Source organism: Dysidea avara, chromosome 8 (genome assembly GCF_963678975.1).
Source record: "Dysidea avara chromosome 8, odDysAvar1.4, whole genome shotgun sequence".
Taxonomy (NCBI): domain Eukaryota; kingdom Metazoa; phylum Porifera; class Demospongiae; order Dictyoceratida; family Dysideidae; genus Dysidea; species Dysidea avara.
The window spans coordinates 25,107,405-25,124,292 of NC_089279.1; the positions used below are offsets into that span (position 1 = coordinate 25,107,405).

General features: G+C 36.6%; 1 protein-coding gene across 1 annotated transcript; it reads left to right on the forward strand.

Moving 5' to 3' along the window:
• The first annotated feature begins 124 nt into the window (after positions 1–124).
• Positions 125–15,951, forward strand: LOC136262965 (ubiquitin carboxyl-terminal hydrolase CYLD-like). Its single transcript, XM_066057385.1, has 17 exons — positions 125–239; positions 1,468–1,943; positions 2,264–2,557; positions 4,026–4,351; positions 4,417–4,537; positions 7,031–7,163; positions 8,320–8,459; positions 8,746–8,836; positions 8,894–9,051; positions 9,723–9,816; positions 10,690–10,948; positions 13,057–13,148; positions 13,201–13,267; positions 13,316–13,445; positions 13,539–13,647; positions 15,148–15,456; positions 15,547–15,951. Exons 2-17 carry the CDS (start codon positions 1,470–1,472, stop codon positions 15,723–15,725), a joined length of 2,976 nt encoding a protein of 991 aa, XP_065913457.1. The 5' UTR covers positions 125–239; positions 1,468–1,469; the 3' UTR covers positions 15,726–15,951.
• The last annotated feature ends 937 nt before the right edge of the window (positions 15,952–16,888 follow it).

The window sequence follows — 16,888 nt, forward strand, 5'->3', positions numbered from 1 at the left end:
GGGTTTCTGACCACGTGTATCCTACTGATTGATGCAGTCTTCCCTAAATGGATCCAGCTGCAATGGATTGTTAACTGGAGTGTAACCGGCAACTTCTTGGAATTTTTTCTAATTAATGCTCCTATACAGGAGGGACTTCCCCCGAAGCGAACGTTTTCATTTCGGCGTGAACTCCGCTACTACTGCAAAAGCTTTCTTGTACATTTATAATACAACACTTCATGGTAATCATAAAGCAGGTTAGCTACTGTAGTATTACGTACACGATATGTATGTCCACAGACAGTGCCTATACTCCTACTGTGTAGGCGGTTCCACACACGAGACTACTCTTACGTCAGTTGACACTTCACGAGGCTCGAAGCTACAGTTACGGGAGACTATTTAATTAACTTAGGGCGTAGAGGTCTATTGCTCCTCAAGATTTATTATTAATTGACGCTTACAAATCAGTATAGTTTTTTTCACCATCTCTACAGGGAACAAATTGCCAGCTCTAGTTGTAACAGCAGAGACGATTATATGTCTTGTACTGATTTATTATTCAACTATGTATGATTTGGCATTGTGTTACACTCATGTACACAAGTTTTTTACACTCATGTACACAAGTTTTTAATGAAGTCACAATTCCATCCCCCCACCCTTGGGCCTGTAGTGGGGATTTGACACTAACATCAAATGAGGGCAAACCTATCATGTAAATCTCCATCATAAGCTCCAGTTGCAACACAAGGATCAATGGTGGTAAAGAGGGTACTGCTTGGGAGCTTAATGAATGTTGTTAAATGCCCCATCATGGGGCTGCAACAGTTTCATGTTGAGTTTCATTGTAAAGCTCCACTGATGTCCAAGGTGGGAGGAGGGGAGAGGAAGTGAGGCAATATATTGATTGATAGGTGCGTAATAGTACTAGCACTGCGAGCATTTAGCACTTTCGTACGTATGAACACCGGTCTCAAATGGACAAACCACATCTACCATGCTGCCTGCAAAACTAACTTAGCTAATGCTTTTCTCTGATGAAACATTGCCTCTTACCCTCTACAGATTACGGAATGTGTTATTTTGCATTGGTACATACCGTTTTGGAATATGCTGAACTCTGCATACCAACAGTATAAGGTTGTGAGATTTGGTACAAGCTGTTCACCATATTTCAGTGTAACTGAGCTACTCAGTACACCACCTGAACCTACCAACTCACTGAAAATTATTCTTTGATACTAACAGTTGCATGACAATATTTAGCCATCGCTTGGTGTTATTACCAATGAGATTCCTCAGAATGTCTCTTCTGATAATAACCCTCTCAAATTGATCTTGCTTTGTTTTAATTGTAAGATCTCTTTGAATAATTTACTTTTATTTTATTGCCATGTAGTAGCTACATACTATAGGCATATTTTTGCTGTATGTTTACACATAGAAACATAGTGTAAATTTATGTTATAACTTTTTTAATAGCTATGAATAAAGGAAATTCATCATATGCCTTGCTACTGGAGGATATTCAGGGACATGAGCAACACATTTTGGACACTCAGTATGCACCATCATTTAAGCAAGTAAAGATTCCCAAGGGTTCTTTGGTAGAGAATCTCATTTCTTCAGATATTTCAGCAATAAAACAAGTGTACAAGTTACAAGCCAGTCATACAGTATACTCTTCCTGTTCACAAGTACAGTCTGGTGTCCTTCTGTTTGCTTCCCCTAAACAACTGTATCAATTAACAGTGAAGCAGAGAGACCTGCTGTTGGCTGTTGATAGCTGTCTTGATCGGATCGAAGTGTTAAACAAATTATGTTGGATAGAATTGTTAGCCCAAGAATCAAAAGTGTATGTGACTCTTGCCACTATTCCTGTTCCTGTTAGTGGAATTATTAGATATGTTGGGGATTTGTCTGGTTTAGATGGGACTAGATTTGGAGTTGAATTGATGGTATGAATAAGTACATATGAGTAGAGGTTATTGTGTGTAGTTAGTTTTGTGTTATTTTCATATATATTAGAGTTGGTTTGACTGTATGTTTCACATTACAGATAGTAACAATGGTTTTGCCACTTAATAATATCCGGAATGGTTTCGGTCTGCGTAGACACTAGCAATAAAGCTATAGAAGGGCACACATCTATAATTACAATTGAGTATGCATGCATGTTCCACATATTTTATATCATCTAAGGCACTTATTAGTCTACATAATACGGTATATGTGTATCAGACTTTGCTATAAATAACTGTTTTACTTATATGTATAGGAAAGAAGAGGAGAAGGACACAGTAATGGAACTTTTCAGGGACATTACTATTTTGATTGTCAGATAGATTGTGCAGTTTTTGTATCAATGGACATGTTGACTGACTGCAAAGCTGCAGATGCTGCTAAGCCATCTGATGAACCAGTACCATCAGGGAAAATCCCTCCAGTTAGAATTGATGACCATGTGACCTTCAGTGATAAACATGGTCACAAACACAGAGGACTTGTGAGGTGGATTGGAACTGACAAGTCAGTTCAACCTGACAGTACAACCATTGTGGGAATAGAAGCTGTAAGTGATCAATATACTATCTAGATAAAATCATTAAATTGTGTACATGTATCAAGACACATGGTAGTGTGTCGTATATGCTGCCCAAGAAGCCAGCATACCACCCAGTGTGTTATTGACAGGAGAACACCCTTATGTAGCAAGTCACTTTTACATAGAGGTGTGCGATATATCGAAAATTTATTGATATCGCAATAATTTTCTGGTATTATTATTGTATCGAATTCGATAATTATTGCAAATGCTGATCTCGGTATTTTATCGATATATCGAGAAAATTTAGATAAAGTTACAGTATTTTGGTTTGTGATTGCACAATCACGCTAGAAATAAAGGTGAGTTATGTGCAATTTAGCCATTTTAAAAGCTTATCTACCACTTTCCTAGGCTTGTTAGCAATGGTTTTAGTGGATCTAAAGCATTTAAAGCACATCTATAAATATCGGCTGCCCACGCAATTAATCCTCCCACACCATTTAATTGATTATCGAAATCGAATCGATATCTATTTTACTAATTATCTATCGATATCGTATCGAAATCAAAATCCTGATATCGCACACTCCTACTTTTACAGTAACTAGTAATATAACTATAGTTGTATGCTTTGTACTATAACTTGTAACTACGGTAGGAGTAACTATCCAAAAAGTAACTAAGTTACAATAGTAATTAGTAACAACAGTTACACTGTAACTATATGTGTTAAAAGCAAAAATACTTCAATTTTTGCGCCGTAGCCACGTATATGCTAAAACCACATTAAGTAGATATATTTTGTATACTAGCTGTTCTTCATGATTAAGTCTGAGTAACAGACATAGCAATAATTAAAACTGAGCGGAATGGCCACAGAATTATTTTCAGTGCAAATATGTACTGCATGTTCTTCTCTTCCCTTGCTGACACATCTTAGCGAAATGATCATTATGTTGCAAAAGCTAACAAACAAGTGTAATTCATATTATGAAGTAACTAGTAGCTAAAGTAATTATGAAAAGTAACTATCAAAGTGACCAGTAACTAGCTATTTTTTTGAAGTAACTGCCCCAACTCTGGATGGTCGTCTATTGAGCATATAATGTTGATTTTAAAAGCATATAATTATGAGTATGATAGACTTTACTTTCTCAAAAACATTATTATCTGTTTTCAAAACATAATTGGTTCAAACCTGTCAATAGATGCTGCAGTTTCCTGACCATGTGGAGATAATGGTCATATTCACACACACACGCACGCACATGCACACACACATGCACACACACACACGCACGCACGCATGCACACACACACGCGCACACACACACACACACACACACACACACACACTGCATCCAAAGCTTACAATTCTAGGAGTGTAATACTTAATAAAGTACACAATCATAATTACACCTATGACCAGAACACATACAGGTTTCCATACATTGATGATAGTTCTCACATATCAAGTGTGATACTGTTATAGGAAAATTCTCTTGATCTTACCATAATACCTCATCATATCACAATGCTATCAGGAAGCGACTATTTTTCACTTATCCAACAAGGATCTAAAGTGTTTCTACCCATTCAATGTGTGGAAAACGAAAGCATAAATACTGTTGTCAACAGGAAAAATGACCATGGTGATAGTCAAGTGAATGATTGGGTAATGATTGAGGAAGGCAACTCTATTGAAGAGTTCCATGATGCTGTGACACATCAACCACCAGAAATTATTTCCATACTCAACAATGATTTTCCTGATAATTATCTTTCTAAACATGATTATGAGCTTATTGGATCAGACATGTATGCCATCTTAAATAGTTTGTCATAGTTGCTTACTACGTATGTTACTCCTATATCTTTTCCAGTGTAATCAACCCACTCAACTTGAAGGAAGGATCTGTGATAAAGTATAGGGAACAGATTGGACAGATAAAGTGGATAGGATATCTTGCTGGATTTAAAAACTTAGCAGCTGGAGTGGAAATGGTATAATGACATATTGTGCATCTCTTGTCAGACCCATAATATGCAGCAGTTCCCACACCTACAATGAACCAAATACAAAGTAGTATGGCCTGTTCTGTTTAGTTGCAAATGACTCCTCATGTTATGGTAGTGTGATCAACATCTTAATTAGCAAATACTCTAATAAAAGAGCTTTAATTTGTTGAGACTTCGATAACTCTAACGTCCCCACTAAGCAACCTCAATCACTTGTGAACATTCCTACTTCTTCCTTCCAAACTAAATCCTACCTAAAGTCTATTTTACCCTCAACAATCAAACTATGGAATGTTACTACTCCTGATTAATAGGTGAATGAACAATTTAGATCAATTTAAAGATGACTCTCACTTCACCTCTTCCCCAAAGACTAACTGCATAATCATCAGTACTTTATAATCATTCTGTGAGTCCTATACAGTAATTATAAATAATAATTAAATGTAGATCTCAACTCTAATAGCTATAGGTGCATTCATTTATAGCTGTACCATAACCTGTAAATACAGCCATAGAAATGGTGACTGCTTGCTAAGTGGATGCACATTACGCACAACAGGGCACACACTCATTGGAACCACAAAAGGCACATGCCACTAGTTAGTTTATTATTGTGGCATAAAATGGTGACCGTGCACTATTTCGCTATTTCTGTAAAGGTGATTTTTGTTGTGTAAGATGTCTCTAGAATGGTTTACTGTACTGTACTACTGTACTACCGTACTGTTTGTTAATACTTGATAACAAGTACACAAAAAAATTGGAATTTTCAACTAGAGTAAGGACCATAGCACATCAATGAAAAGTACTGAAACAAGTTGGAGTAGTCCATGATATTGAATCACAGTAAAACAATAAGAAGCGTTATATCCCTACTGTGCATTTCTGTTATGGTATCTTAAATGCACAGTAGAGATATAACACTTCTTAGACTCTATTTAGGCTGTTTTGGGTGGGAAATAAATCTCATATACTCCACCTTGTTTTCTAATATACTCCACGTCTTCAGGCACAATATAACATATGCTCAAAATCTAGGTTTATCCAATCGCTATGCATTGTTCACGTACAGTGATTTAACGAGCGTGATTATTTTGTCACGTGAGGACGCATAGTTGCCATGGCGCTAGTATTATCGCAAGAAAACCGGCCGCTTTTGCCGAGCCTACAGCAGAAACAGCCGTGGATGAGCTAGGTAATCTGAGTGTAACGTGAAATAGAGTCTAAAGCAGTTATACGGGCACAATGTGGAGTCTATGAAATTTATAAACTCTCAGGCCCTTAGTAGCGCCCTCGCTTCGCTCGTGCGCTACAGCCCAGGCCTTCGGGTTTATAAATTTCATAGACTCCACATTGTTCCCGTATAACTATTATTTATTGTTCTCCTGCGATTTAATATCATGGGCTACTCCAACTTGTTTCAGTACTTTTTATCGATGTGCTATGGTCCCTACTCTAGTTGAAAATTACAATTTTTTTGTGTACTTGTGTGCTAACTTTTTTTGTAAATTATTATTATGACTGGTGAACCCACACATACTGCATCTGAAATGGCACCGCGCACCCCAGCTATATCAATATTATCGTCGTCTGAAAAGTGAAGTATCCATTACGCTTTGTTGTTGGCTATGTTCAACCTGTTACACAGCATTTTGAATCAAGAACTGTTCAAAAAGCACCTCTGCAATCCATGCATACTGTAAGAAAGAACATTATGGTGCCGCGCACCCCAGTTGTGTCAATTATTGTCTGAAAAGTGAAGTATCCATTATACTTCGTTGTTGGCTATGTTCAACCCGTTACAAAGCAGTATGAATCAAGAACTGTTTGAAAAGCACCTCTTCTATCAAAATGCAGACGATTTCCATTATGAAGGGAAGCCATCATGTGCTACCACCAAATCGACACTTTTCGCTGTCACCAAATATGAAAGGGACATAAAGGAGGACACTGGTAAGTCAATGAAGAATGCATTGTATATACTACGGTATGCCAAAAGGCACCTCTCGGGCCAAAGCAACATCAAACAGTCAAAACATCAAGCCTGTAGCCTTAGCTGTTATCGAGTTATGCTTGTCTGAAGGCATCAGTCAGTCAGTCAGTCAATCAGTCAGCCACTAGAAAATTCTGTTAAATAATTTAAAAAAAAATTTCTTAGCAACTTGTTGAAAGCATTTTGGGTCAATCTGAAAACTTGGTTTACCTAACCAATACTGCTCATCGTCGTCAAGGAAAATTGAGGCTGCTTTTGGGTTATGTTATTTCGTTGGCCATGCCTACTCCTTTGTGGTCCCTGCTATACACTATGATAACACTACTATTGTAGTGTATGATAGTAGAGTACTACCGTACTGTTTGATAATACCTTGACAAATGTTAATTTGTGTAATTGTACATATACGTATGCAGGGCTGTGGGCACACATAAAGTAATTTTTGTTTTCTTGATAATTGTTTGATACAAGTATGATTGCAGGATGAAGATCTTGAGGAGGAGAGTGATGACGGCTATTGGGATGGTGTCAAATATTTTACTTGTGTACGCCAGAGAGGAATATTTGTAGACATAACAAATTTGTTTCGAGTAAGATTTAAAAAGGCACCAGAAGGTAAATACTGCATAACAGGGTCATAGCTACATGTAGCTTTAGAAATTAGTTCCAGTAGTATATAGTGAATCACAAAATTTGGGGGTACATCCCAGCCCCAACTGCTGACAGATTTCAAACATAATATGATTAAAATAATATAGATTTCAGATACCATAGTTACCAGATTTTGAAAGAAATGTTGTTAGTTATATTTGTACAATGGCCAACCACTAAGAATCAGCATTGTACAGACATCAGCTGCCACTTTAGAACAGTAGCTAAACAATAAGAATAGTGTAAAATTGTAGTTAAGAAAGATAGTTACCAGTGTAAGTGTAACAGGACTGCACATCCAAGTAGTATAAATGTAGTAGGTTTGAGGATGTTACTGTAATAGTGTACAAGTGTAAGCCATAAGCATAAATTTTGATTATGTGTTTAGATTAGTTATATGGACACGAGCAGAAACTGCTTTAAAATTTTCTAGATGTTCTCTAAACTGATGTTCTCTAAACTTGTAGTAGAGTATATAACAATTTAACCATGTTCCTGATATGAACTACATGTATCTGAGTCTGACCTTTTGATGTATAGCAATCGTGTGTGTTTGGGTTTTACATATCAAGACACGTGGTAGTGTGTTGTGCAGCCAATAAAACTGGCACGACACACTGTGAATATATGTTGACAGGAAGAAAGAAAATGCATTTTCATGCATGCATAGCTCCATGGTCCCTTCTCAAAGTACATGATTTTGTGTTGTAGCTCCCGACCACCTATGGCACCTCACTTTCCAAATTCACAGTGACTGAAAGCATTGGTAAAACGCAAGCTCTTGAAATTTATGTATAAGAAAAATTGGGTAAAAACAAGTCTCAATTCCAGTTTATGGCTGGCTTTGGACTATTTAAGAAGTGAAATTCATAAAAAATAGCCAAGCTGCATAAAAAGGTGCAGCCTTCAAAAGCCAGAGTGAAAAAAGGCAAGAAATAGCTGCAATGTTGTTAATCAGTTTCAATAGTGATCTAGGGTGCATTAGTAAAATTGATTGGAACATATTACAGCCTTTGGTTTCACAACTTTTTTCACCCAGGCTTTTGTAGGCTGCACCCTTTTTTATTACTTAGTTGCTTCTGCATGGATTTCTATATAATGTATGTTTGTGTATATGTAGTCTTGACTAAGGAACCAAAGAAAAGCTCTGTCCAGAGTACTCAACATACTCCTCAAAAGCACAAAGACAAAAGGCATGAGCAATGGTGGGGTTTCTGGAATTTACTTTGTGGTCGCGGTACACCTACTGATGATGATCAGGTAAACTCACAGTTAGTACATGTCAGTGGTAGAGATAACTAGTCTTTGTTGCATATCAAATCATTGTTATGTACTGGTACATTGTTTATTTTGTATGTATGTACGTATGTATGTATGTATGTATGTATGTATGTATGTATGTATGTATGTATGTATGTATGTATGTATGTATGTATGTATGTATGTATGTATGTATGTATGTATGTATGTATGTATGTATGTATGTATGTATGTATGTATGTATGTATGTATGTATGTATGTATGTATGTATGTATGATTGTACAGGGTTTGTATACTGCAAAGGAAGATAATAGTAAACATGGAAAACCTATTAGTTTGTATAATGAAAGATCAGTTGACACAAACAAAACAGAAAGTACGTAAGTATTAGAAATATTCCTCTTCTTATTAGGTAGAATTGTATAATATGTAGGTTCTGTTGGTAAAAGTACTTCAAAGAAGCCGCGACTTAATGTACACAAATTTGAAGTAGGTTGTGCAGTCCAGTATGGTGATCCTGTAAAGTATGGAACAATAAAGCAGCTAGTGATGTCTCCAGTTTATGATGAACAATGTGCAAGAATTGAATGGGTGAATATTGTAGCCACTGTTGAGATGTGTCATAAGTGTGGTACAGTGAAACTTGTCATTTCAGGTTACTGTATCTTTGGAGTTACCTGTCTCATTTGGCCATTGTAAAGTTACCCCCAAAATGTGTCATTACAGCAATTATGTAGCACCTACATACCTAATAAGGTTGGGAAAAGTTGGTATAAGATGATCATAATGGACATGCTTCACTGTAGTAATTACTGTAGTTCTAGTTTAACATGGCTGGCCACCGAAGCCATAGATACTATTAATATTGTCAGTATTAGTTAATCAGTGAAATGGTGGTCTCATTAAATGTGTAGTGTCAACTTGACTGACTAGTTGGTTGTCTGACTGACTGACTGACTGATTGTCTGTCATAGCTAGCAGATTGACTGACTGACTGACCAAGTGTATACTCTTGAATATCCATATATGTAGCATACAGTGTGACAGTGTTACTGTGTATCCCGGCCCCCAAGCAAAGTGGCACCCCCCAAAATGCCATCACAACTAAAGATTTCAATATAACTTTTACCTACTAGCTATGGTTGTCTATAACAGTCAGTCAATCATTCGGTCATCCAGTCATTTTAATAACATTAGTGGCAGTACAATAGTAGTACATACTTTTATGATGTATTTGTAATACAATTTTTACATGTATACAGGAACATGGTGGTTATAGCGAGATTCAACTTTCTGAGCTACAACCTGATGGCAGATTTATTGTTGACGTAAATGATACTACAGGACAACGAAATCGTAAGATGTACTTGTTTATTAGATTGAAAAGATTGTGTGTATACCTGCAATGTGTACAGTCAAAGCATACAGTTTAGCAAAATGCAAATCTTCTGTGCAGCACTACAGGATTAATTAATGAATGCAAGCGGTCAAGCTTAGCATGTATTGAAAACACCCTGAATAAATTTCTACAAATTGAAAAAAACTTTTTGCTAACCAACCGATTTACTTCAGACAATCATAATTCTTGTGATGATGGACAGGCTTAATATTTAATTGTTACATAGACTATAGACATTGTTTTGGCCTGGAATATACGTAGATCACATGCAGGAGGTACAGTGTACACACCATGAACTTACCTTTGTACTTCTTTGTGTCCCATCCCTTTTTGTCAGTATAGTATAAAGAGGTCATTCACTGGTATTGTATCAATGGCTTTATGTGTTGTTACATAAAAATAAAATGGGAACCCTCCATAATTTTGTACTGTATAAGAGCTACTCTTGGATAGGAGCTGCAGTTATATCTGAATATTGAATCAAGTGCTGATAAGAAGCAAAATTATGTAAAGGAGAGCCAGTTGTCTATATTTTTGAGAGTACCCAAGGAGATTAAAGTATACGTAGCTACTGAAGCGTTGTTAAATGAGGTACTGTACTCATTTGAAAGCACATACATATAAATGCTGCAGGCTTACTGCTACATAAGTCCGTATACATATATACTGTAAATCATCTTCTGATATTAGCTGCTGTCACATGCTAGCCACATGGTCTTCTCACTGAAAGTTATAGTAGCTGCAGCTATTACGGTATATACATACTATATAGTTTCTCTATAACCAGTATGATGTATATGTTGTAATTACTCTAAGATTTTCACTTGTAGCACTAGAAGCTATGTTGTACACTCACAATGACCAAGAGTTACCAGCTATTCCTCCTGAGAAGTTTGATGAAAACAAGCACACAAAGACTAAGGGAATTCAAGGCTGTCATAATTCCTGTTACCTTGATGCTACTTTATATGGAATGTTTGCCTTTTCCGATGCCTTTGATGTTGTTTTCTTGGATATGGTTACAACTGGAGTTGAAGAACAGAACTTACAGCGGTTGCTTAAAAACAAAATTGTTTATACACTTAGAGTGTAAGTATATAGTACACAAGTTCTGTTTTTATTCTTTATACAGTTATTACTATCTAATGTCATACAGTACAGTAGTACTGCATAGTATAGGGATCATAAAGATTTAGTTGTTCTTATCCAACAATATCACCAAAAAACCAGCTTCGCTTTACCTTGGCTACTTTGGCAATATTGGTTAGGGATGACCATGCCCATAAATGTCTTCAGAGTAATCCCAACCCTCCAACATGTTTCCATGAAATCTTGGATTTACTGCTAACTGACTAACTGCCTGAATGACTGATGCCTTCAGCCTAGCATACCCCCGACTGTGGATAAGGCTACGGGCCGATGTCTCACTGTCCAATGTCACTTTGACCAACTGCAACGGCTAAACAAGATTCACCACGGACTTATCTTTGCCCTGCTTTGCGTCTGATTTCTTTATCCACAACCACCTATAAGTTGATTGGTGTTATTATGTCATGGTTTCATTGTTATAATTACAGGTGGCACATAGCTGAAAATGTAGCGGAATGGTCAAAATAATTGATAGTTGGGGTGCACATTTGCTTGTACAATTAATGTAACTGACGCCATTCTTTCCTTTGATGCATTATGCAATGTATTGAATTATGCTGTTACAAAAAAAGTTAACTAACAAGTGTAATGAAAAATGTGACCGAATTTTGGAAAATCACCCTTATTGTCATGCCTGAAACAATTAGAATTTTGAAACTAGTAAGGTGCTGTTAATAGCAGAAAACACATTTCAAATATTTCTAACTTTTTTTCTTGTAATTCAAGAGTTTATTCTACTCTTAAATGGGTAGGAATTTAACTTTACACCTGTAATGCTGTGTTTCAGAACTAAATATTTAATGTGTCAAATGCACCAATAAGGGTAATTTTCCAAAATTGGTCACAAATTAAGAATTTACATTTGAGTAGGGATCACAGAAATGAAACAAGGGAGGTCATCTACACCTCAGCTATAGCTATTAGTGGACATTTAATCCCATGGCTATATCTACTGACAGGCTGTATATGGCTGAAGTAGAATCATCTATCCCTATAGTATAGCTACAAATGTAGATGACCTCACTCTTCAGATCAACATGAAATGCTTTCAAAAAGTTTGCTACAAAATTTAAAAAGAAAAATTAAATGGAATTTTCTAGTGACTGGCTGACTGGCTGACTGACTGACTGACTGATGATAACGGCTAAGGTTAAGAGCTTGATTTTTTCACTGTTTGACATCGCTTCAGCTGAGCACGTGCCTTTTGGCATACCGCAGTACATACATTGCATTCTTCATGGACTTACCAGTGTCCTCCTTTGTGTCCCATTCATCTTTGTGACAGCAAAAGGTGTCGATTTGGCAGTAGCACGTGGTGGCTTCCCTTTGTAATGGAAATCATATGTATTTTTTATAGTGACTACTTTGATCGTAGAGATGCTAACAGTTCTTGATTTATAATGCTATGTAGTGGGTTGAACATAGCTGATAACGAAGCGCAATGGATACTTCACTTTTCAGATGATAATTGGTAACTGGGGAGTGTGGTGCCTTTTTTTCTTTTGATGCGATATGTGTGGGTTCACCAGTCATAATTTTATTTTACAAAAAAATGTTAACTAACAACTACACAAAAAAATGGAATTTTCAACTAGAGTGGGACCATAGCACATCAATAAAAAGTAGTGAAACAAGCTGGAGTAGTGCACGATGTTAAATCACAGTAAAACAATAAGAAGTGTTATATTCCTACTGTAATGGAAATGCACAGTAGGGATATAACACTTTTTATTGATTTACTATGATTTAACATTGTGCACTACTCCAGCTTGTTGTAGGTCTCTATACTCTAGTTGAAAATTCCAATTTTTATTGTGTACTTGTTTGAATGTATAATTGTGCTTTTACACAAATGTACCTACATATATAATATAAATCACCATGTGTACACATATGCCAACATATGTATCATATAGCCACTTGGTATCGTCTGCATGACGTATGTTAGACTTGCTAGTCTCTAAGTTCAAACAGAAGTTCACAATATGTTTATAACCATGCTCGTTGTGTATTCACTGCTGTATGTAAATACTGTGTGTTGTTTGTAGGGTAGGCGTTGTGGTACAAGATTCAATTCAAGTATTAAGAACGCATTTAGCAGACTTGCAAAAGATGAAGGGTTATACTAGTGATGAAAAAGGTTTGTTAGATTATATCCACCAAATACAAACTTAACTAAAGTGTATCCAAAGATCCTGAAGAGTTTCTAAACTTGTTGTTTAAACATGTCCTTCACTTGGATCCATTTGTACATATCAGGTAAAGAAATATTCATAGTTCACTATGTAGCTGTTGTCTTATTTACAGACGACAATCTGGTGTTGACAGAGAGTTTTTAATTCAGTTATTTGTGGAGCCAATTGAAGGAGTATCTATTGTACATACCCAACAATTGTTAACTAAGATGTTTCTGGAACAAGACATCAGCTTTGTGAAGGTTAATAATGATTTATTACTTTAACATATATCTATATCTGACTCCATGAAATATCATTTATTTCACATTAAAAATGGTTATGTCTTTCCTTAGTACCCATCAAGGTTACTGCTACAAATGCCCCGATATGGCAAAAAATTTAAGTCATTTCAATGCATCATTCCATCTTTAGAACTGGATATCAAAGAATTATGTGGCACCAGTAAGTTGATGAACTATACAGTGTATATGTAATACTTGTATCTTCAAGGATTTAAAAAGATTCAGTAACACCTATAATTGCCTTGGCTGTACCTAGGTAATTATTGACATCACCTTAGTTTAAATCCTATATTATTACGGGCATTATATGGCGTACAAGCAATGAGGTAGTACAGATGCATACAGTGCTCTCCGACCCCCAAGGCGTGTTCAAAAAGTTCAGATAACTGTTCACTTATTATACAAAGCCCTGTACAATTACTGTATAGAATGCACAGAATACTCTAATAGAACTGTCATTTCTACTATTCGGATAACTGAGTGTTCGGATAATTGTAGTTCTTTTCGTTATGCCATCTAAAATCTCAAAATTTTAATGGACATTTGGCATGCCCTCTGACTCCCTCTGTCTGAGCAAAATGACATGCATATAATGTGTAGCATACAGCAGACATGCATGATATCTGAGAGAGTCTGCAAGTATTCCCCCAGGAAACGTTTCAGGTTTTGCAAACTCTAAGATAATATTTCTTTACTGTGAATTGCTACAAGTAAATTAAGTGGCTACCCAAAGGATCTAAATGTGACTGTTCTATTAGTGTAGTCGACTGCTCTGTAGGATAATCTTGATCTTCTGTTACAAGTATAGACCAATAAAAAAGTGGGGGGGAAGGGGGGGGGGGGGGGGGGGGGAAGGGGAACATGGCCCTCTTTCTATCACCTATGTCTGAATATATTATTGATTGTTCAGCATATTTTGTGAATTTTTATGTCACTAAAATTCCACTTATGTAATGAACAACACGATGTTAAATGTGACTGGATCTGTGAAAACTGGTCTTATCATCCTAGACAGGAAGTTTGATTTTTTCGCACAAACACAAAGCTTAATGAATGCACTATCAAATTTCACTGTCACAGTCGACCAGAGTAAAGTGGTCTGCTTTTGCTGGCTACTTTTTTAAAGCACAGTGGCGAGCCGTACAAGTGGTCTGGGGTCTTGATGGAGCCCTGGCTGACCAGGAGATGGCTGTGTGTGGCTGTACAGCTCCGCGGTGTTGGGCAATGACCTGTGCTGTAAATTGCCTTTGATTTTAGCCAGTTCTGGGGTCTGAATAGCCCATAACTTGGCCTAATTCATCCCAATACATTCCTTTTCAATTTTTGAACATTATCTTGCCCACCTTCCAGGGCCCCCACCGGAGCTCGCCTGATACAGTCAACCTCAGTTTAAAAACTATCTAAAATGGTGGGAAACTTAGTTGTTGACTACTTCTTCAGTGGATTATCTGGAAGGTAAGAAATTGTTGTAAAACGTGTGAAAATTTGGTATGCGTAGCTACCACCGTTGGCCAGCTACAACACTCAGAATATTTAAAAGCAATGTTTCTCGATACTTTTAAATGGGTGATAAGACTGGTTTTCACAGAGGCAGTCACAAATGGTGTTCTGGTTATTAGTCTAACACATACTGCTAATAGTTGACTATCTCATCTTTTAGAAAATGGACAATGCTTTATGTGTAACAAGCCAAGCAGTTATGTTTGTAATGACTGCAATAATGAACCAAGTTTACAAGCAAACAAAAAACTATACTTCTGTAACAACTGTTTGGATCTCTGGCATAATCATCCTAACAGACAGAGCCATAGACCTCACCGGTTGAAGTCTACTGGAACAGATAATGATTTTGATACTGGAAAACTACAACTACTCTCTGTGTTGTGTATAGAAACTAGTCACTATGTTTGCTTTACTAGAGCCACTGAAAATGAATGGGTATTTTTTGACAGTATGGCTGAGAGGCTAGGTATGTATGTATTGTATCTGTGTATACCACCTTAGTGTTCTGTGGCTATTGTACAATAACCATAAACAGATATATAAGTTGTCTTCACAGATAGCGGATACAATCTACCTAAAGTAACTGTCTGCACTCAGTTATTACAAGAACATGTTTATGGTGAGAAGGACATCAGTGGAGTTCCATCCAAAAGTCTACCAGAACTAGTTCGTCGATTTGTTGAGGATGCTTATATGTGTATTTACATTGATCCTGATGGAGTGATGTATCAGTAACTACATCACATGTGCAATGACTGCTGCTGTACTAGGCCAATAAATATAACTTAAAAGTTTTCTTTGCTTGTGTACAAATAGTGAAGTATTATGTAAGTAATGCAATTTTTCATGCATGTAATTTTTGTCTTGCTGTCTCTGATAGTTCTACTTTTCACTTATAAAGATGCAGATGGTTGTGTACAGCGTTTACTTGATGTATGGAGTGTCTCTTGTTAGCTAATAAGTTTTTAAGAGACTTGTATAGCTAACCACCAATCACACCCAAGCTAACTATGTGAAACTATACGTATAGTACATACGTACTGTAACATAATGAGTTGGAACCATATAATAAAAATCTTATCACTAGACCCTACTGATATGATTACATTTATTACTGTTAGAGAGCCAATAACTCCCTAATGCCTGGTGAAAGTAAAGTGCTTGGGTCAAACAATGAATTGTGCAGCCAAGAAAGTACAATTAAAATATACTGCGGTGTGCAGAATGAAATTCTGTGTTCCAGAAAAATTGTTGGGGTGATGTTTTTGTATTCAATGCAGTTGCATGCAAGGTGATCAATATCGGTCAATTGATCTCCATCGTTGCTTCTTTCACACATGCACTATTCAATTCCTTCTCTTCAGATGCTAGCATATTTGCTCAACTGTGTACAAACCTATGTTGATGCACTCCATTTCATACATACATACTATTCATACAACTGGCACAAAAGAAGTGGAAAGATAACCATCAAGCTGTAGCCATTGATGATTGTTTGTGTAGATATTCTGTTTTATTACCTCCATGTCCCCATCTATTAAGTAGTTAGAACTGTTCTATTCATGTGAATTGAATGGCAACACCATCTACCGTATTATGGTCATAATTGCTGCAAAAAACAAAAGAAAACAAGAACAACAATGGAGCATTTCAAAGCCATGCATAATATATGCAATTGAAATTGCATTGTCACACATGCTGCGCAGATTTCTATTCAGACCATATGAATGACTAGAATACTTGTGATCAGTGGGGTGTAAAGGATCTATGGTGATATACATGATCACAACAAACAGGCATATGCAGTGGTATAGATATTACATACTATGCACCCTATGGCGGTGGTAAGCAACGACTTGTCTTGACATGAACTTAGCTATACTGTGTACTTTTTTATG